This window comes from Neodiprion lecontei, chromosome 5, assembly GCF_021901455.1.
Source record: "Neodiprion lecontei isolate iyNeoLeco1 chromosome 5, iyNeoLeco1.1, whole genome shotgun sequence".
NCBI classification, from domain to species: domain Eukaryota; kingdom Metazoa; phylum Arthropoda; class Insecta; order Hymenoptera; family Diprionidae; genus Neodiprion; species Neodiprion lecontei.
This window is the reverse complement of record NC_060264.1, coordinates 33,567,079-33,588,177: the sequence shown is the minus strand read 5'-3', so window position 1 is coordinate 33,588,177 and position 21,099 is coordinate 33,567,079. Positions and strand designations below refer to the sequence as shown.

At 38.4% G+C, this 21,099-nt stretch overlaps 3 protein-coding genes and 1 long non-coding RNA gene across 7 annotated transcripts; 2 read left to right on the top strand and 2 right to left on the bottom strand.

The window, feature by feature from the left end:
• Positions 1 to 6,620: 6,620 nt before the first annotated feature.
• LOC107217588 (RNA-binding protein 5) lies at positions 6,621 to 12,828 on the top strand. Of its 2 annotated transcripts, none has more exons than XM_015655166.2 (9): positions 6,621 to 6,780; positions 7,706 to 8,362; positions 8,667 to 8,736; positions 9,209 to 9,282; positions 9,874 to 9,987; positions 10,085 to 10,497; positions 10,580 to 10,914; positions 11,011 to 11,174; positions 11,252 to 12,828. In XM_015655166.2, exons 2-9 carry the CDS (start codon positions 7,721 to 7,723, stop codon positions 12,242 to 12,244), a joined length of 2,805 nt encoding a protein of 934 aa, XP_015510652.1. In that variant the 5' UTR covers positions 6,621 to 6,780; positions 7,706 to 7,720; the 3' UTR covers positions 12,245 to 12,828. The 2 variants fall into 2 exon arrangements, with proteins under 2 accessions (XP_015510652.1, XP_015510651.1); XM_015655165.2 differs by having other exon boundaries at positions 7,703 to 8,362.
• LOC107217572 (beta-1,4-N-acetylgalactosaminyltransferase bre-4) lies at positions 12,520 to 15,313 on the bottom strand. Its single transcript, XM_015655142.2, has 2 exons — positions 14,327 to 15,313; positions 12,520 to 13,772 (listed from the first exon to the last, which is right to left on the bottom strand). The coding sequence occupies exons 1-2, from the start codon at positions 15,104 to 15,106 to the stop codon at positions 13,578 to 13,580; spliced, it is 975 nt and encodes a 324-aa protein (XP_015510628.1). The 5' UTR covers positions 15,107 to 15,313; the 3' UTR covers positions 12,520 to 13,577.
• Positions 15,314 to 18,137: 2,824 nt separating this feature from the next.
• On the top strand, positions 18,138 to 20,732 carry LOC107217571 (oxygen-dependent coproporphyrinogen-III oxidase). Of its 2 annotated transcripts, none has more exons than XM_015655141.2 (7): positions 18,138 to 18,402; positions 18,586 to 18,766; positions 19,149 to 19,345; positions 19,420 to 19,564; positions 19,629 to 19,911; positions 20,014 to 20,183; positions 20,268 to 20,732. In XM_015655141.2, the coding sequence occupies exons 1-7, from the start codon at positions 18,311 to 18,313 to the stop codon at positions 20,364 to 20,366; spliced, it is 1,167 nt and encodes a 388-aa protein (XP_015510627.1). In that variant the 5' UTR covers positions 18,138 to 18,310; the 3' UTR covers positions 20,367 to 20,732. The 2 variants fall into 2 exon arrangements, with proteins under 2 accessions (XP_015510627.1, XP_015510626.1); XM_015655140.2 differs by having other exon boundaries at positions 18,583 to 18,766.
• LOC124294509 lies at positions 19,170 to 21,066 on the bottom strand. 2 transcript variants are annotated; one of them, XR_006904389.1, is made up of 3 exons: positions 20,851 to 21,066; positions 20,734 to 20,790; positions 19,170 to 19,962 (listed from the first exon to the last, which is right to left on the bottom strand). It is a non-coding gene; the product is annotated as an uncharacterized LOC124294509 (long non-coding RNA). The 2 variants fall into 2 exon arrangements; XR_006904388.1 differs by lacking the exon at positions 19,170 to 19,962 and having other exon boundaries at positions 20,615 to 20,790.
• Positions 21,067 to 21,099: the final 33 nt, after the last annotated feature.

The following is a 21,099-nucleotide window of genomic DNA, read 5'->3' as shown; positions in this document are numbered from 1 at the left end:
TGATAATAATAGTAATAATAATAATGATTATGATTATACGTTATAATGATAATGATAATAATAATAATTTAACAACAAATCCAAGTTCGATATATATACTGCAGCTATATTGTAATGCTGCAATTATATACAGATGATTCTTCTTCTTCTTCTTCTTCTTCTTCTTCTTCAAAAAGAGAAAAAAAAACAATTTTTGGAAGAAAGTGCGTCAGATGACAATGAAACGATCGATCGATGTATATGAAATTTGGCAGAGAATCTCAAGTGCTGCCTATGCTTGATATTCGTCGTATATGTAAACATATAATAATGTGCCATCGGATATTCGTCAAAGTATAAAATTTATGGTTAGGATTATTTATTCATCCGTTGATTAGATTTTTTTATTTACGACAGAGATATAGAGAGCGAGAGAGAGAGAGGAGATAAAGAATAAAGAATGAAAAAAAAAAAAAATAATAAAAATATCGCACACGGTACTAATCGTATTATATTTTGGCGGTATCTTTTGGTAGATTTAGAGAGGCAGTGTTGTGCTAAAGTGTGCCACTTACCACGATTATAGGTATATTATTTTCCTTCAATTACCAATACGGGTATTCATTGTTGTTATCATTATTATTACTATTATCGTATTTAACATAAATACGTATATATACATATATATTGTTTGCGCGGAGCTGTTTTGTCAACGTAAAAACGAAAATCAAAGATTTAATACGCGCGTTTCAAAAACACACTTGTATACACAATAACAATCGTATTCGGTGATCCGACTAACACGGCAAATGATAGATAATATTCATCGTTACAATTACATAATAATGTAACGGGCGTATATAATGCAATGTTGAGCAAGTGGGGCAAATAATTTTTAACACAGGCATGCCTCGCCTAAGGTGAAATGTGTCAGACAATAATAACATGGCTTAATAATATTGTTATAATGGTCACTAAGCCTGACTAAATTATAAATCTAGGTATTACATTATATTATATTATATTACTAATGCATACACGCACGCACACGCACACGCACGCACACATGTATGGATATTTAAAAAATTGACCTCCGTATATGCATATATAATATACAAATATGTATGTATATATATAGAGGTATATTAGCGAGACCCATTGAAAACATTATGTTCAATTATTCATATACATTTTTCGAACGCTTACGTCAGGACGAAAGGTAGGCATGCGTAAGCGTTTAGATATTATTATTATAATAATCCGATGCATATAACACGCACACACACACACACACACACATATATGTATATGAGTATACGTATATAATTAGGTGTATAAACAGAATATTATTGTCAGCTGAAACGATGATGATCGTGACATAATAATTGTTTGACAATACGATTTAACCGAGCGTTCAGTATAAACCGCTGACCAACGGATTAGTAACACTGGCTCCGTATATAATAGTGAAAACGATATACATAAATAAATATCCTTTCGTGTCAGATGTTGAATCAAATACTAATAATTTATAAAAATACCAATGACGTGTAATTATAACGCATTCTTTGACGGAATGAGATGAAAATAAGGAAGTGAACGAAATAAAAAGAAAAAACCAAAAACAACAGCAACATGCAAAAAGAGAGGCGGAAAATGATGGTTATTTAAAAAGAAGCAGGATTAATAATAATAATAAAAAAAAAAAAAAAAAGAATTATTAATTTTATAAGAGATCTATTATATTATTATAATTACATAATTATAAATATATACATACATATATCTATAGCGTAAACGTGTTCGATCATATGATATATTAATAACCATACGTCAAAGCAATGCAGCTAATTAATTCGCAATCAATACGGAGTCCGGTAGATAGTCTCCAGTCTCAATTAACAATACACTTTAAACTTCGGGGTTGGTTTCAGTCTTAGGCTGTAGATCGCAGCCTTGCATACGGCCAATCAATTAGTTAACCCTCCGCTCAACCTACGCTTTAATTAGTCATTTTCTGACCTTTTATTGAACTTTGAATATAAGCTGGGTTTATCTAAATGAATTAACCTGAGTCTATTTATACCCATTTGTCTATCTATAATTTACATTTATTATACTGAATAATCACTAGGATCGATTATGCGGGTTAACTAATCACAGGCGAGAATACATGCGTGGAGACGAGAGAAAAGTAGTTTATTCCCGACTCAACCATAAAGTCAACTTTATTTTACCTCAAAAGCGGGACGAAAGTGGCATTTTTTTCCCTAAATCGCATTTGCGGGAAATGTGAGATCATTCTGTTTTCTTCAAGGCGCTCACTTCTTCTGGATTTGGATTTGCGGGAAATATGATATCATATTTCCCGCAAGTCTAAATCAGCAGGAAATACGAACTCATAATTCCCGCAAATCAAAATCCAGAAGAAGCGAGCGCCTTGGAAAAAAGAAACAGAAGAAGCGAACGCTTTGAAGAAAACAAAAGAAGCGAGCACAAACAATTGCCCACAAGACGCACCGTACCCAATTTTCAAATAAATATTGCAGCCAGAGTTGAGTCGGAAATAAAGTCCTATATGTAACACAGGAATAAAAATCGACTTTATTCCCTTGTTCCATAATGTACTATTTTGCAATTTGTTCAACATTTTGTTTTTCCAACCTATGAAAAAGTTGAAAGATTGAATTTTCAAAATTTTGAAATATTTGACATTGATTATTATTAACTAATATATCAATTTTACTACGCTTTAAGTGAAGCATTCAATTAGCTGCAGATCCTGACGTTCATTCGGTTATCTTGTAATTTCGCTCTGGTGATTGTATGCGTGACCACGCCACCACACTCGAATCGGTTCAAATCGAAAATAATTGTTGTTCACGCCAATTTTCCTTTTCCTCGAATTGCTTTTCATGTCGAGAATATCACTTGCTTTGATACAGAGTATCGGAATGAAAATAATGGCAAAACCGCTCTTGTAAGAAACCTGCGAAAAGAAAATGAAACGGATAAACTTTTAATCTGTTTCAAATCCGATTGTTTTTTCGTCGTGTACACGCGTACATACACACGCGCGGTATTTTAGGTACATACTGTAATTAATAATTAAGCCTACTGACTGCATGTGCATTTATTCAGGTCATTTTCTGCGATTCTTACTGGCGAAAGGCAATTTGAAAAATGAAAATTTGGAGTTTACACCACGTTTCAACCGAATGCAGACAATACATATAAATATAATTTCAGTTCGATTCGGTACAATATACATATCTTAATCCTCTGTTGAAGAATGTTGAAAACGAGAAACATATCCAGAAGTCAGAAGTTGGGGAACAGCAAAGCACATTTTTTTTTCTTTTTTTTTTGTCATTTTTTTAGCAACGTTAATTGTAGTCGATCTGAAATACCCGAGCCACTAAGAATTGTAGAAAAATACAGGCCGAAGCATTGACAATAATTAATATTAATGGTAAATTAACGTTGTAATAATATTGCTAGGAAAGATTGTAATATGAGTATGGAGTATAAATTATGATACAGAGTGTATTCTTTCGGTGGGAAACGTACAGTGTCTTAGCAAGTAATTTGACATGTTTTGAAAAGGTGTAGACAATAACCGCTTGGATGATATACATACATATATAGGTATTACCTGTGTACTGTATACATACCCGTATACACGTTAAGTATTTGGATTCTAATTATAGACACGACCCACACAGAGGCGCACACGCATATACGTGTACAATTATTGCGTGCAGGTATTTGGTCAAATTATTATATTTAACCGATATAGTATATTAAATACTGTATAGTATAATACTTCTCCCCAGATAATGACTTGAAAAAAATCATCTATTATTATTGGATTCGCGATTCTATAACTATAATCAACGATACAATCAATTTTACAGAGTATTACCGACTGAGTATCTCGGCACGCTGGGCGGAATTTCGTATCGTTTTATCGAATACCGCAATTGACTATCGAAATTCACGGCTAGAAATCATTTCACTTTGCTAGAAAACAACTAGAACGGCAGGCAGCCCAACGAATGCTATACTTATTTGGTAACACAATGTATAACCCTTTCTACTATTGGCTTATAAAACCGACATTTTGTTACTCTGTACTCGTATCATCTATTATACCTATGACATATCAAGAAAGAGGTACTACTATAAATACAAGTTGCAGAAAAAGAAAACAGTTGATGTTCGATTCGTGAGATTGCGAAGAACATGTATCCTCTTTCACGCCAATGGAAACGCTGAAAACTATTAATTGTGCAACGATTAACTAAACCTAACGTTAATCAAAATAACCTACATATCCCCAGTGATTTTAATTGCTATTATATATTTATCTATTATACCTATTAAAGAAATAATTAAATAATGAAATCTTTGATGAATAAATCTAAACAAAACTATCCTATATTTCGACTGATCACATGTCTCTGTTAGTTCAATTGTTATTTCAATACTCGATTATTGTTAATCAAAAATATCCTAAAAATAATCTTCTCAGATGCATATTGAGAATATCCCTACGCTTAGTATGTACTTATCGATGACAATAAATTAAAAAATATGTACTGAGTCCATTTGATTTATTTATGATTATTCAGCGAAAACGTGGAGTCATTACGGCTGTTCAGATAAATAACGTTCCAACTCTGGATTGTTATTGTTCTGAACTATAACTTGACGATTCGTATGCGGCCGAGTCTAGAAGAATCTAACTTGAGAAGGAACAAAAAGCGTCGAAGCGAGTGCTAAGATTACTACGGATATGTCATCAGTGACTGTAGTAGGGAAATATCGATTGGTGGGTCTTTAAGACAACTTTTTATGATTGGACATCGAAATGACGTTTCTGTATCAATTACTATATTACGTAGTTGAGACGGAAATAATTGTTCTGAGATTTAACCAGTAATAGTATTAAGGCAATAGAGTTGCACTATGCATATTCAATAACGTAGTGTTAAACAAAGGGAATGTGAATAATTATAGCATCCGACTATCGTGCTACAGCGACGACAAATTAAAAAAAATTCTCTACCGTTAATTTTTTCTTTTATAGGAACTAACTAGTCAGAGGTTCCAGAAAAATCATTCTGTAATCCGAATTACGTCCACTTTTGTTGAATACGTAATTCTACTTCCACGTGTACTGAAAAGTGGAACTGCTATATCAATTACGTATGAGTATACGGTAAGGTTTGAATATATAAGTGAGCCAATTGGCTCACTTTATTGTACGGTATAATTTGGTGGCCGAGAGCAGGGTGATATAATTATTAATAACTACTGTATCTGTGTATAATATTCAACTATAAAACGATATTTTGTTTTTCAAATATAATATATGTCTATCATCGAAGTTGGCATTTCATACAATCCCGTCTCCCATTACATCTGCAACCATTCCAACTAGTTAATTGTTAATAATACATAAATAATACATGTTAACAGCTGCATCGTTAAAAGTCGGGATAATTTCACGATTTCAAAATTTGCTGCAGTTATTTTTTTCTCCCTCCGAATTGTTTAGTATCAAACGTGAAAATAAATATCTCTGCAGTCAGTTTCTTTTTGCTGTGGTACGTTTAGAAGAGATACATATATACTTATGGCAGACTTACGCAATGGACTTAAACCCATAACTTCCAGTATTAGGGGTAAGCTAAAAGTTTGGAAAACTTTTTACAGCAAGGAAAGAAAAGTTTGAATCTTTACTCTGTCTTCTAATTCCCTATAACTTATGGCTCTGGTCACTGCGTAAACCGAACTAATAACCAAAACTTTTTGAAACACAAATATACTTGAAAGCATACTTAAAAATAAGTAGTATTTAGACAGTTCTTAAAAACTATTGATTTTAAATATTAGTAACGCTTGTTGTTCCTTTGTTCTTTCAACGATTCTTTGCACCAGCGTTGCCAGCCTATCAAACGAATATTTCATTAAATGGCACCAAAAAAGTTCTTTAGATTTCTTATTTACATGGCACCATGACAATTCTTCATATTTATCATTTTCAAGAGCGATGTTTGACGGTATTGAAACTCAATAAATACACGAATACATAATATATTTCATTTTTTTGTTTCATAACATGAACAATTTTTCCAGAAAGATAGAGTGATAATTTCCGAATGAGGTAACCCAGACAAATTTATATCCTACAATCTGAATTGTAAGTATAAAGATATTAGAAACGTTAACTTATATACTTTATTTTTATTTCCAATATTTGAGACCACTAACTTATCAAATAAGTGCGTTCACAAAATGCAGACGCCACCTAATTGGTGCATATTTTCTCAGGAACCTGACGATTGGTTGATTTTTAGGCTGTTGTTTCGATTTCGCAGACCATATTTAAGATATTTCGCTATCAGTCTTGAGATATCATCTTAAGAAACCAACTTTTCTTCTTTCTTTGAACGGGCTTTAATTTCTTTAGATCTAACGAAATTTCGTCAGGATTGGCAACACTGCTTTGCACCGGTTTGAACGATTTGAACTAACCGTTGACGGTGTTCGGTATTTGGCTCCTCGCGACCAAACTGCGTGCGCAACGCCATCTGTCGAATAAATTCGATGGAACGGCAGCGGTTAAACTTCTTCTCTAGTTGACTGTAGTTGACAGCCATCCTCAGTAATCGGAGGTTCGTGCGGCCATATTTTCCGTAAATCCCAAACAGCCCTAACCACGCCATTGTGATAAAAATCAATATTTTCAATTCGAAGTGTAATACGGGTGACTCAGCAAAGATTGCCGAATTTGTAAGTAGAACATTGTTAATTTTTGAGAGGTTGAGAAAAACCGGGTAAGCGTCCGTGCGACGTTAGTTTGCCAAATATCGGATGGCTGCAACAAAGTGCACTGGCGCATACAGTATTGTATCTGTGGCCAAGTGCCTTCCTGAAAATTTGTCTACGTATGTACATGCACGCGTAGCCTGGCTTGAACTTGTTTCAAACCCTGCTGCTGCGTTCGAAATCATGATTCGTTGCTATTTTCATCGACAACCAACGATCGCGTGGCTGACAACGAACCCTCCGAACCCACAACCTCATCCCGTTCCAATTCATACGTATATGTATCCTCTTGTCTCCGGCTCGTTTTATGTGTATACGTATTGTCTTCAACTACCTGCCGCAGGCTCTCCCACGTCGTTCAAACGGCGGCCTGGTGTGATTATTTTAACTATCCAATAAAAATACTACCTTCCAAAACAACGATTCATTTTATTTAAGATATTGACCTCCTTCAACCTTCTTCAATAAATCCGACCTTTATTCCGTCGTACATATGCAACGTCAATTAATATTGAAAACTAAAAATGTGCAAATTAGTCGCTATGATAATGTGAAAAAAGCTAGGTTTATTTGTCGTAAAAATAGAAGAATCAAATCATCGAATCCATGAGACAATTTTATGCTAGATAACGCACAAGTTTCATACTTTTGTCGCCAAAAAACCTGAACCGAAGCCTCCCACACACATCGATTTATATCTCTTCCAACATCCCACATACCAGTATTTCCAATTTACCTTCTGTTCTTTTGTACTTCGTAACCATTATTGTGCAAAAATATTCCCAGCAGAATTCGCGTGACATCAGAGTTTTACAATTTTACAATTTCACACCCAAGTTAATGTGAATCTTCCAAAATTTAAGACTCATGATTTGACATTGCACAGCAGACCGAATATAACGTAATGGACTCCATGTACACCAACAACCTCGACCCTTGGGAACCAGGATATGGTCCGGATCGTCGATCAGGTCACGGATCTGACTATGGAGACTACAGATCAGACTATGGGGACCACAGATCGTCGGACTACGGTGGGGGAGAACACAGAGAAAGGGATCATCGCAGTCCCGAATACAGAACTCACCGAGGAAGGGACAGGGACAGAGACAGGGATCGTTCACGTGAGAGGAGAGACAGGAGTCGAGAGGATCGGGACAGGAACCACAGGGACAGAGATGATCGTTACGGAAGGCAGAGGGACAGCAGAGATTCCGCCGACAGAGACAGAGAGAGGGATCGATCCAGAGACCGGGATCGAGACAGAGATCGAGAGAGAGAAAGGTCTCGCAGAGATCGAGACAGAGATAGAGGAGATAGGGACAGGGAAAGAGACAGAGGCGACAGAGACAGGAGAGGCAAAAGGGGAGACGAGAGAGACAGGGACAGGGACAGGGATGATGACCATAGTCGGGAGAGCATGGACTTTGATCATGACCATGGTCGTGGGTATGGCTCGTCGATGGAAGGCATTCACTACAAGTCACAGTCCCCCAATAACACCATCATGATCAGGGGGTTGGCACAACACATTACTGAAAACGATGTAGGTTTTCTTGTATTTCAGGATTCAATTTCTCATGATTTTTATTAACAATGAAGCTGAATATTGTTGAAATTATTTTGCGCCATAAAATTGTTGTTCAAACGACACATTAAGATCGAAAGGCACCTTCTACAATAAAAATAACAAATGATTGTAGCTTCTCGTCTTGTAAGGAAAGTATTTACCAGTTTGAGCACTGGTATCACCTATACTTTGATTGTTGGCTTGAGAAAACTGAAGTGAATTTATTCCTGATTTATAATTGATTACATGTGTTCATACTGGTATATAATGGCATTTAAAGGTGCGCCAGGACATTCTCAACTGCGGTCTCATGCCCAAGGACATCAGGCTGATCAGGAAAAAGGATACAGGTAAAGATTTTACCCTACAATTTTTCTACTGCTACGCCGTCGATACACACTGTGATCCTTTATTGTCGACTCTACGACTACTATCTCACCGGATACGTGGATCGAGGAAGAACTTTGAACAATTCATGACATGAATTGAAATTTAAGAAGGTCTCTTTGCAGTCACACTCCGTCGAAGCATCGAAATTGCTTTTTGATGCTTGATTTTTTTTTTTTATAAATCATTCTCTATTAGCAATTTGATGTGAGACTCAGTGTACTCAAAGGCGGGGGACCTTCTTAGAGATGTGTGAAACGTTGCCCTGGAATTATTCAGGTAAATAGCAAAAAAGGGGAATGAACAAACGCTTCGTTCGGAGCTGAGAATCAGTCTGTCAATGGTCGGTGCTGTGATTGCCTGCCCTCTCAGAGTAGAGAACTTCAGGCAAAAACGTGGATTAACAATGGATCTGTGTGTATTTGCTCTGTATAGGTGCTTCACGAGGTTTTGCATTCGTCGAGTTTAACGCGACTCAGGAGGCCTCGCGATGGATGGAGATGAAACAGGTAGAAAGAAGTTCAGTCCACGTACTCGACCGATGTGTTGCTTGCGTGCCAACGACGCCCCGTGGCGGCAGGGCATGGTAATCCAGCCCTAGGTCGCCCCATGGCCATGGCTGACCACCTATCAAAGGCTATTTCAACCTACCATAATATCTAATTACCTACTTACTTACCTAGGGTGACCTACCTCGCTTACCGCCGTGCTCATGTCTCGTTACTGGCCATATTTTTTTCTATTCTGTTAGACAAAATCGTCGTGTATTAATTTATTTCTATATTTCTTCGAGGAAGTAACATTCTTCCATAGAATAACCGCGATTTGAAATATGATCGACGTTTACATAGCTTGGATTGATTTTACAATTGCGGTTGATGACAGGGAATGATTCACGGTCGTGAGTGATGATTTCGCAACGTGAAGAACCATTTAGCTGCGGATTTTTAGTTTTTCTTCCATTCATCTTACCGTGATCAACTAATCGAGACTTATAGCGAGTAGAGAAACACAGTTCCTTCAGCAAGAAGCAAGTTAAGGGATGAACGGAGGCCAGAGGAAGATATCGGATTGGATAACACTGAAATTCTCTGTTTCAGGGCGTTCTAATGCTGCAGGACCAGTACCGTGCAGTCATGCAGTACAGCATACCGAAAGATTTTCACGTGGACAAACCCCTTGCAAAAAACACGCAGGATTGGCATTGTGTTAAGGTGTGTAGCTTCTCCATTTAACACGATTTCTTTCCCATCCTTTCCTCTCATCGGATACATTCGAATATACCTGATAACATTTCTACTTTCCAAACAGTGCGGAGCACACAACTTTAAAAGACGTGAAACTTGCTTCAAGTGTTGTGCATCCCGTGCCGAGAGTGAGGAAGGTGGGGAGGGTAGCGACGAGATTAGTCCGCACCCAACAAACACGGTCCTTCTTCGTGGTTTAGACGTCCTGACTACTGAGGATTCAGTATTACAAGCAATGAAAAACCTCTCCTCCCTACCAATCAGAAGTATTAGAATTGGTAGAGATACTCTGACCAACACATCACGTGGTGTTTGTTATTTAGAAATGGCTAATGTCGTCGATGCCATGTATCTACACACGGCATTGAGCAAGCAAGGCTTGATGGTAGATGGTAGGAAAGTCGAAATCACGTACTGCAAACTGCACCAGGTGAACAGCACTAGTGCTTGGAAGTCAAATGAAGCTCAGCCACAAAGGTATGGCAAAGTGATCTGAAGATCTTTCATGTTTGTACGATATCGGTTTATCGTAATATTTATTAATAATTTTTCACTTTAGGTATACTTTGGATGATGTGTCACAATTGGCAGAATACAGTGCCAATATGTACGCGAAAACTCCGGCGCAAAAAGCGCACTATGTACAGTATTACACTCAGTACTACCAGAACCAGATAATGCAGGGATCGGCGATAACTTTGCCGTCGTTGAATCAGACTGACAGAGTTAATGCGGCGGCAGCCGTGGCGCAGTCGGCGATCCAGCAACTTCAGGCGTCGAGGAAACTGGGTGATGCTGAAGAGATGAAAGCCAGACCAACCCCAACTGCCCCTAGCAGTACGTCCTTAGCTAGCGGTAGAGTTCCTGCTCATGCTAACGATGGCAAAGTCTATTGTAAGCTTTTCTTTCACTCGAATGATCTAAACACTCGTTTGATAGCATTGTATCCTTGAATATCCTTCACGCAATAAATGAAAATGTTCGTTTCAGCTGTGCCGGATGTCAGTACCTATCACTATGACGAATCTTCGGGCTATTATTACGATCCGAGCACGGGATTGTACTACGATCCAAACTCTCAGTACTACTACAACAGTCACACACAGCAGTTTCTTTACTGGGACGCAGAGTCTTTGTCGTATCAACCGGCAAAGGTAAGCATGGAAGGAGTGTGAAACCGTAATCGTGGTATATCCCTTCTCTATCCCTTATCCCGATTTCAAATTCTCAGGTAGCTGTTGGTACGTCTGGAATCGTGGGAGCCGGTGTGGCTCTGGGCGCCGAAAGCGGAACTATGCCAGTTATTCAAGAATCCATGAGCACCAATGTGGGCCAAGAGTCAAAGGAGGACGATCTGAACAAGAAGAAGGACAACAAACAAGATAAAGTTAAGGTGGCTAAAAAAATAGCCAAGGACATGGAGCGGTGGGCAAAGACTTTGAACCAAAAGAAGGAAAACGCGAAGTCGAGCTGGAGCGCGGAATATGCGGGTAGCGAAGGTCACCAGGGAGCCTTCAGCGGTGCAGCGGATGCGGGCTATGCTATCCTCGAGAAGAGGAATCACCTGGCACCTGCTTACCAGGAGGAAGAGGACCCTAGTGGAAGCAACGGCCTTGTCGCCGCCTATGGTGGCGGCAGCGACACCGAGGAAGAGATCGAAGACGTGCAGCAAGAAGAGAGGCAGCACACCGATTGGAGCAAGCTCGCCTGTCTCCTTTGCAAAAGACAATTTCCCAGCAAGGAAGGACTCCTGCGACACCAGCAGCTGTCGGATTTACACAAACAGAATCTGGAGAATTGGTATCACGTTCGTGGACTTGATCCCAATGACCCGCAACAGAGAAACAGTAAGTACAGGGATCGCGCAAAAGAAAGGAGAGCGAAGTACGGGGAGCCTGAACCACCGCAGCCTAACAGGCTCAAGGAGAAGTACCTCAAGACAAGGGTTGACGAAGTCTCGGTGAACTACGAGGAACCAACCAGAGCTGGAATCGGCTCCGACAATGTTGGTAATAAACTGCTGCAAAAAATGGGATGGAGCGAGGGTATGGGATTGGGAAAATCTAACCAAGGTAGAACAAGCATCATCGAAGCTGAAAGACGAGTTCCCACGGCTGGCCTAGGTGCCAAGGCTGCAGCGTATAACGCGTTGCCTGGTGACACGTATAAAGATTGTGTGAAAAAAATGATGTACGCTAGGTATCAGGAACTCTCAGATACGTAATATGTGCCGAAAATAACGCGAAATATTTTTCTTTTTTTTTTATATGCAATTATATAATATATGTTATACATACATGTTTATGCATACATTGGTAATCGATCATGTATGTAAATTGTGTATATAATATCGATACGTGCGACGGAAGACATTATACTTACACACAAAGCAAGACAATAGCAGTGTTAGATCGCATTCGAATGCACCTAGCGGTGTATCTGGTACTGATAGATGTATCGCGGAGAATTCTATTTTTTTTTTTTTTCTTTTTTTTCTATCTTTTACATCATGCCACAGCTCAGTCAGTCCCCGCTCACTGCTTCTCCCCAGTAAATGTAATACAACAGTTCATCCGTTAGAATGAGAGTTGATTCTGCCTTTTTATTTGTAATTTTTTTAATTTTTTTTTTTTTATAAGTTATTTTTCGCCTCTTTGTTTACTACGTACATCTTGAGGCATAATCAATTGTTGTAGTTACACGAAGAGAACTCCGACTAATTATTATGCAATCATAGTCATGATTATATATAATTTTTTTTAGAATCCCGTGTATTTTAATAACAAGATTGTTTAAAAGTTACCATAACATGAGTCGTTTACACGTAATTGTTTCATTGCTTTTAAAACAGCCGTGCCTTTGATAATTATAAATCCCTCATAAGACCATCGGTTTTAATAGGTATTCGTTTCACCATATTTTCAACAAACAAAAAACCATTTTTTTTTCACTGTTGATTATGTAGCCGCTTCCAAACGGTACTAGAAATTCCTTTATGTGGTTTATACACAATAATGATCATTAAAACGCCCATCGATTCCAAACGTAATTTTATCGTGATAACTGATTGATATTTAAAAAATCGTTTCATGAACTAATTATGAGAAATAAACGAAATTGAATGAATTTTTAGTGTACTCTTATTTAAGAAAATTATGCTCATCTTTACTATCACTTGGTAGCAGTACATTTTGACTTTTTTATTCGTGTGTCAAATGAATGCGTGGATGCATGTACAAAGAAAAATTACATTTTACTAATCCCTTAATGAACTTGTATGTTAATACTCTTGCTTTAGCTCGATAAACATTCATGTATTCGGGAGAAAAAATCATAAGCAAATGTAATAAATATACAGGCAGCTGATTGCTTGTAAAACGTGCAATTTCTTTACTATATTACATTTCCTTTACATTACCATACATATATTTTTTGCATAGATGTATTATTCAAACTAATCTTTCTATGAAGAAAATTGAGCTGGATGAATGAAGAATGTAGGCTACATTTCGAATGATGACACAAGATATGAGAAAAAAAAACAATTTGAGCTAAGCTTATATATCAGCTAGTATCCACGAATATAGAGGACGTAATTGATGACTCAAGACTCTGTACTCGAGATTACTGATTCCATCAGTATCATATCTTCGCGCCCCAGTTTCGAGGTTAACGAATCTCGCACTGCTCGGCGGTTCCTTAGCGTGTATCAACATGTAGTATTGCGCGACGTCTGGCCCAAACCTACAAACCTGTACGTAAGAAAGCAAAAAAACGGAATTTCAGCCAACTTTAAATAAGATTCCAGATTGTAAATGTATTTTATGTTCTCTTGCGTCCATCTCGTGTCCAGATGATAAAAGTTAGTATTCGAAGCATCCATATCATACGTGGTATTATGGAATAGGATTATGTACTTGGATAATTGAAGAGGAGAATAGAACAAGTCTGAGTGCCATTCTTTTTTTAAAAAAACTAATTCTCCGGTTCACAAAATTTTTCGTTGCAGGCGCTTTGATAGTCTTCTTCAATTCTCCTCTTCAATTATATCCAACGATAAATACGAAGGGTGTTGACACAGATAGATTGATTTAATTGTATCTACCTCCGAAAAGTCGTGTTAGAGGTCGTGATCTTCGAATTACGTAATTTTACCCAAGTTCTACGTAATTTTGCGACTAATTGCGAAAAGTACACAGCCAACGATAAGTTTGTCACGGTCTTTCAGGAAAAAACATGAGCAAACAGAATGTTTCACTTCACGTGATTTGTAGACAGTATCACAATTAGATTTATTTGAGATTACCTTGAGCCCCCGAGTTTGCAGTCTGCTGTAAAAGTCGTCGTCTTCGCCACCCCATCCGTAAAAAACGTTAGAGAAACCGTTGGCGCGTTTGAAATGTTCGCGAGTAAGTGCAATAGCACCTCCGAACAATCCGTTGTAGGGTAAGTTATACCGGAATGTATTAACGCTAGAGCTCATGTGCCTGGGCATTTTGGTACAAGCGTATATGTTGTCGAGATTCTGGGGTATCAGATCGATGTCCTGAAAGATGAAGCAGTGAAAATCGTTGGCCTTGATCGCCTCGTTGAAGCCGACATTGAACAATTTCGCCCTATTGAATTCGCGTCCGGGACTTTGCTCCACGACAAATATTCTGTAATCGAGATTCTGGGCCTGAAGAAAGGGATGGATATAATTCATGAATATCGTAAGCTGAGCCTTGCGGTTCCTGTACGGCAGGATTATGGCTACGTTGAAGAGCGAGTGGCAATTCGAGGGCTTCCATTGTCCGCCCGGTAGAATTCCTAGTCGCCTTGCAAGTGCCGTCGGATTCTCCTTGGCCTCATTAAGCGGGTAGAGAAGTCGCGATGACTTGCCACTGATGTTCACGGCACATGAGTTGTTCTTAGGAAGGTACGCCTTCTCAAGCTCGTTGAAGATGTCTTCAGTTTTAATGTGGCTGTAATGCGACGCGAACCTGCCAGGATGGAGGCAGTAACAGAGAGTGAGTATCGCCGCGATGCCGACGGACAGGCCGCGGACGTGTTCGGTTATCTGGGTGACGACCCCCTTCGCAAGCATCGCAAGCCCCTCCTTGCGAATTAATCCAGCAAAGCTCGGCTTGGAGATTATCAAAACATTCCAGTTCCGGATCCGCCCTCCTTAAGCCGGCCGAAATGCCGGCTTCTTGTGACGATACGTCGTTACTTTCGAAACAAACATAACCTCGTCTGGTAAACACTAACCTCGTCTGGTAAACACTTAACCTAAAAATTCTCTCCTGTCAAAAACTGACACGAAAGCCTTGGATCTTGCGCTCAAGGTCGCTTAACTGTGGGCAAGCGCCCTCCCGTGTTTCACATTGATTCCATATCTGTCGGATACGGAACGTGATGGAGACACCACGTGCCGGTACCTACGCAACGCATTTTCTTGACCGACGGAGCTAACGTTCTTTCGGTTTTGATGATTCTAAAAAGGTATCCAGAACATCGGGCGATGAGGAGCTACAAAATTCCTACGCCTATGAGCCACAAGCATACGACATTTTTTCGGATTTCGGATTTAATATTTCACAAGTTGATCACATGCGACATGGGACTACGATCAATAGTTTACTTTTCAATTTTTCAATTGTCTGTAACTTTTGATCTGTCGGTGAAGTATTTTTCAAATTCGGCCAAATTGCGACTTAAAAAACCAAAGGGGGTAGACTTGCTTTTTTGCGATTTTCAGAGCTCGGGAACTTTTTGCCTCAGAATCTTTTTGCAGGACCATTTTTCCACTGATTGGACCCTCAGGAAGACGAAATAGACATCAAAAAGAGTGTGGAACCAACAGCAGAGGCATTACAGTGGATATCATTCGTTTTTTGACTGTAACTCTTGATACGTTGCTCGTAGCATATTTGGACGGAGCGCAATGGATTCCTCTCGCTGAATCGCGTCGATATAAGGTATGAATAGATCGATTTCAGGATTTTTCAAAATCTGCTAAAAATAGATTTAAAACAACCAAAGGCATTAACCTTCCTTTTTTTCGAGCGGAAAACTTTTAGTTTCATAATCAATTCAAACGACCATTTCTAGACCTGTTGGGACCCAAGTATTGCAAAAAAGGTTTTGGAGAATCGTGGGACCAGTATTTGAGAAGATATTCATAGAGATTTGTGTGGGTGTTATTCATTTTATTCCAGTTAACGTGAAATAGTAACATCTCGTATACTGCAGCGATGTATTGCACCTGTACACAGCTCAGAACTCAAACTACGCTTACAAACTAGTATAACAACTATCTCATACAACATTACATCTCATATAATGGTTCATATAGTAGTCTGATTCCTTATGTGATATTCGTTCATTATATCGTTGACTGAGAATACATATTGTATTGCATTTTTTATGTTGAACTACAATACTACTGGAGATATTAAACTAATTATATAAATAAGTGTATTACTATAGTAATTATTGGTAAGTTATATCATTGTTAGTATAATGTACTGGTAGTTAGTATAATATATGAGAATTATACTAGAATATTCGGAAATTTAGTAACGCAGTATACACTGACACCTGAACAATTGTACTAGAATTACGGCGCATTGAATAAATGAAATTGAAACTTGGTACCCATGAGTTCATGATTTTTCTCTTCCACCTCTGTGCAAACCCTGTGCAAATTTGATGTTTTTCAGCCATACGTTTTGATTCATTGCTGGCCGTGTGTGCAGACTGCGTGAAATAGATTCCTCTCGCAGAATTACGATCATACTGGATATGAATTGATTGATTTCAGCATTTTCCCAACTTCGCCAGAAATGGACTGGCAAAATCCTAAGGGGTTAGTTTTGCTTTTCAGCGATTTTCGGGGGTCGAAAATTTGTTGTCTCAGAATCGTTTTGCAAGAATCTTTTCTCCCTGATTGGACCCTCAGGAACACGAAAAAGACATCAAAAAGAGTATGGGACCAACAGGAGAGAAATGAAGAACAAAGTTCTTCGTCTTTCGGCTGTAACTTTTGATGCGATGATTGCAGCGTAATGGGACTGCACTCAATCGATTTCTCTCGCAAAATTACGTCGGAATAGTGCCAGAAAGAATTTATTCCAGCACTTTTCAGAATCGCGAAATTTTTCGCCAAAAATGCAAAGGGGTTAGCCTTACTTTTTCTTCATTTTTGAGCCGAAAATTGTTGGTCTCAGATTCGATTTGAATGACTCTTTCCTGACTAATTGGACCCCCAGGAACTCAGAAAACGCAGCGAAAACCGTGTGGGATCAACAGCAGAGGAATTACGATGGAAAAAGCACCAGCTGAAAAGTGTCGAAAACACAGGTTCTCGTTTTTTGGCTGTAACATTTGATGCGATGATCGCAGCGTATTGGGACTGCACCCAATCGATTTCTCTCGCAAAATTACGTAGGAATAGTACCAGAAAGAATTTATTCCAGCACTTTTCAGAATCGCGAAATTTTTCGCCAAAAATGCAAAGGGGTTAGCCTTACTTTTTCTTCATTTTTCGAGCTGAAAATTGTTGGTCTCAGATTCGATTTGAATGACTCTTTCCTGACTAATTGGACCCCCAGGAATTCAGAAAACGCAGCGAAAACAGCGTGGGATCAACAGCAGAGAAATGACAACGGAAATGACTGGCTTTTTGGTTGTAACTCTGCATCCGTTGCTTGCAGCGTATCGGGACTGCGCCCAATCGATTCCTCTCGAAAATTACATCGATGTAGTGCATCATATAATTTATTTTGCTATCCTTCAAAACCGGCCAAAATTTGACTAAAAATTCAAAGGGTTAGTCTTACTTTTTTCCGCGATTTCAAGAGCAAAATATTTTTGTTCTCTGAATGGATCTGTACGACCCGTTTCCAGATCAATTGAACCGTTTTGAAACGAAAAAAAATATCTGGAATCCCATAGAATTGGAAATTTCAACGTTTGTTGAGATAGAAAGTTTTGTTTATAGTCGGTGTTTCTCACTTACCGACACCAATCAATGCATTTCCACGTTCACCTTTGGTTTCTAAGAATTCGAACCATTTACTGGTAGATGGAAATGGTGGAAGGAATCCGTTTGAGTTCGTTGATCACTGCGCTTGCGCCGCTGGTTCCACATTGTCAACGTGTTAGGCGGGGTTATGTTACTTGGTTTAGATAATTTAAATAATCAGTATTTTCTAGTTCATATCAGTAATAATTGTAACCCCGAAATACCTGGGTCTGAATTACGACCGGTGCGGCCAAGAATCAATTCACCGAACTAAGCTTGAACATGGTATTCAACGTTTGCCACAAGACTTGGCACAGAATTCGATTCGTCGTCAACTATCATCGGCGAGAAGAATGCAAGCTTGGAATTGTCAAGTATGATGTCTTGTTAATTATAAGTATGAAATATGTAACGTTAACGTAATGATGAAAATCTGTTTATTTCTAGATTTTTTGATAATACAGAATTTACTATCTAACGATTACTACTATCATACTATTTACTAATTAAGGATTTCTGGACGTGGGATCGATAAACTGTATTTTGTGGTCCAGCAGATCTATGCAGGCCGCCGGAGTACTGGCAGGAATGTTTTCAATTTTTAGTCCTTCGAAGGATTCGTTGGATGGTATAGAAATTGAAAAGTTTATGACTGAACCAGTCAGTAATATGGAGAAGCTAGAGAAGCATCGTACAAATATGCAGGCTAGGATGGAGCTTCTAATAATGAAAATCCAGGTGAAATTCTGGTACAGTTTAGACGCAGGCTTCTAGGATTTCATACAAGTCCCTTTGAAATATCATTTACAGCCAAAAAATGAACTCACTGCAAACATGATTCAAGCGGTTGAAGTACATTTCCAGAATTTTGTCTGCTTTAAAGAACAAATTTTCTGAGACACTAGGGGCATTTTTGCTTTTTGTCTTGTATTAATAGGTTGTGTTATGTAAAAAACTTTGCTGCTATCTAATTTAGCAAAGTCATAATCATTTTTCATATATAGTTGCAGAATGAAACAAATGATCGTGGAGAATAATAAAAGTTGCATTTTAAATATCCCCCAATTGCAGAAACCCTAGCTGAAGCTATTCTGTAGATCTTACTTAACTCTTTCGATAGGCAGATTTTTGCCGGGCTTTAGAGGCGGAAGAACAGGATGGATCCAAGTTCAGAATTGATCGTTGGTTAAGAAAAGAAGGAGGTGGAGGTGTATCGTGTATCCTGGAGGATGGGCAGGTCTTTGAAAAGGCTGGAGTTAATATTTCAGTCGTCCATGGAAGCCTGCCGACCGAAGCTATCAAACAAATGAGAGCAAGGTAGTTATTGTTATTGCCAGCTACTGTGATATCGAAGAAAAGATACCTAGACATAACATGTATCCATTATACAGAGGAAAGAAGCTCTCTGAGGGAGGTCCTCTTCCATTCTTTGCTACTGGAATTAGCGCCGTTATTCATCCACGGAATCCTTATGTTCCAACAATTCACTTCAACTACCGATACTTCGAAGTGACAAATACTGATGGATCAGTTGAAGTAAGAGCAAATTATGAAAGTGTGAAATTGGATCCATTTCGAATGTAACAGGTTATTTTTACAGTGGTGGTTTGGTGGTGGAACTGACCTCACACCATACTATCTAAACGAGTCTGATGCCGTCCACTTTCACAAGGAGCTCAAGACAGCCTGTGACGTGAACAACAAGTCATATTATCCAAAGTTTAAGAAGTGGTGTGACGATTACTTCTTTATACCTCATCGTGGCGAGAGGCGAGGTATCGGGGGAATATTTTTCGATGATCTCGATGAGCCAAATCAGGAGGAGGCATTTCAGTTCGCGAACTCGTGTGCGGAAGCTGTTATTCCATCGTATATACCTCTGGGTATGTCAGTATACAATCCAGAGAACATAAGTGTGCTTACTTTAGGTTTGTCTGAAGAAAATCACAAAGAAATTTCTCATCTTTTTTTTTCAAAATTTCAAGTTCAGAAGCATAAAAATGACGGGTATGGATATTCTGAACGCCAGTGGCAGCTTTTGAGAAGGGGTAGGTACGTTGAATTCAACCTGGTATATGACAGAGGAACTAAATTTGGGCTGCTCACTCCTGGTGCTCGAATAGAGAGCATACTTATGTCATTACCCCTAACTGCGGTAAGTATTTTTGAATTTTACTATCAAGATGTAGAGCCAGTTTGTGGCAACTTACTCAGGTAAGCAATATTTGATTTTATACAGAAATGGCAATACATGCACAAGCCAGAACCAGGCTCAGAAGAAGACAAACTTATGAGCGTTCTGAGAGAACCGAAGGACTGGTTAAAGATTGAAGCGTAACAGACATGGAGAGTAACAAATATTGTTCAGCAAGAAGATAATTTATTATACTTCATTATAGGATATTGTATTGTTATTTATAGGTATGAAAAATATCTATGGGGGTATTGTATGGGTATTTTGTTGTCTGAAAGGTGTAACATACAGTCATTCCTGTCGATTTGACGGTTTTCGACTGTGATAGAAAACATATTGATACTTATGATAAGACAAGAAAAACATGATGGTTTTTCTTTTCACAAAAGAGAAATTTTTACGTGTATTATTATTCTTATCATTATTGATAGAAGTAGCGACTATTGTCCGCAAGTACATAATATGATGCATGATTGAAAACATTTATTTCAATATATATTCTTCTACATACCTACTGCGATTGTATTCTCTCCTTAATGTATCATCATTGTAACAATCAGGAGCAAATCTGAAATTTCCATCTCATCTTGAATCAAAACTGATTCTAATGAATATCAAAGTTACGAACCTCTTTGATCCGCAATGAAGTAATTTGTATCCGGCCAAATAGCTGAGCCTGGAAGATTTCAATAGTTTCATTTCGAGTACGGTGTCTCCAGATTTAAGTTTTTGTTGGCGACACCTAGCGGATTTTTCCAGCACCAAGTAAGAAATTCCAAGGTCAATGTTAAAGCGTTGGCATCACTGACACAGAAATTAAATACATATGAATAGACTTATAGAGGGCTCGGCGATGAGGCGTTTCTCGACATAGTTG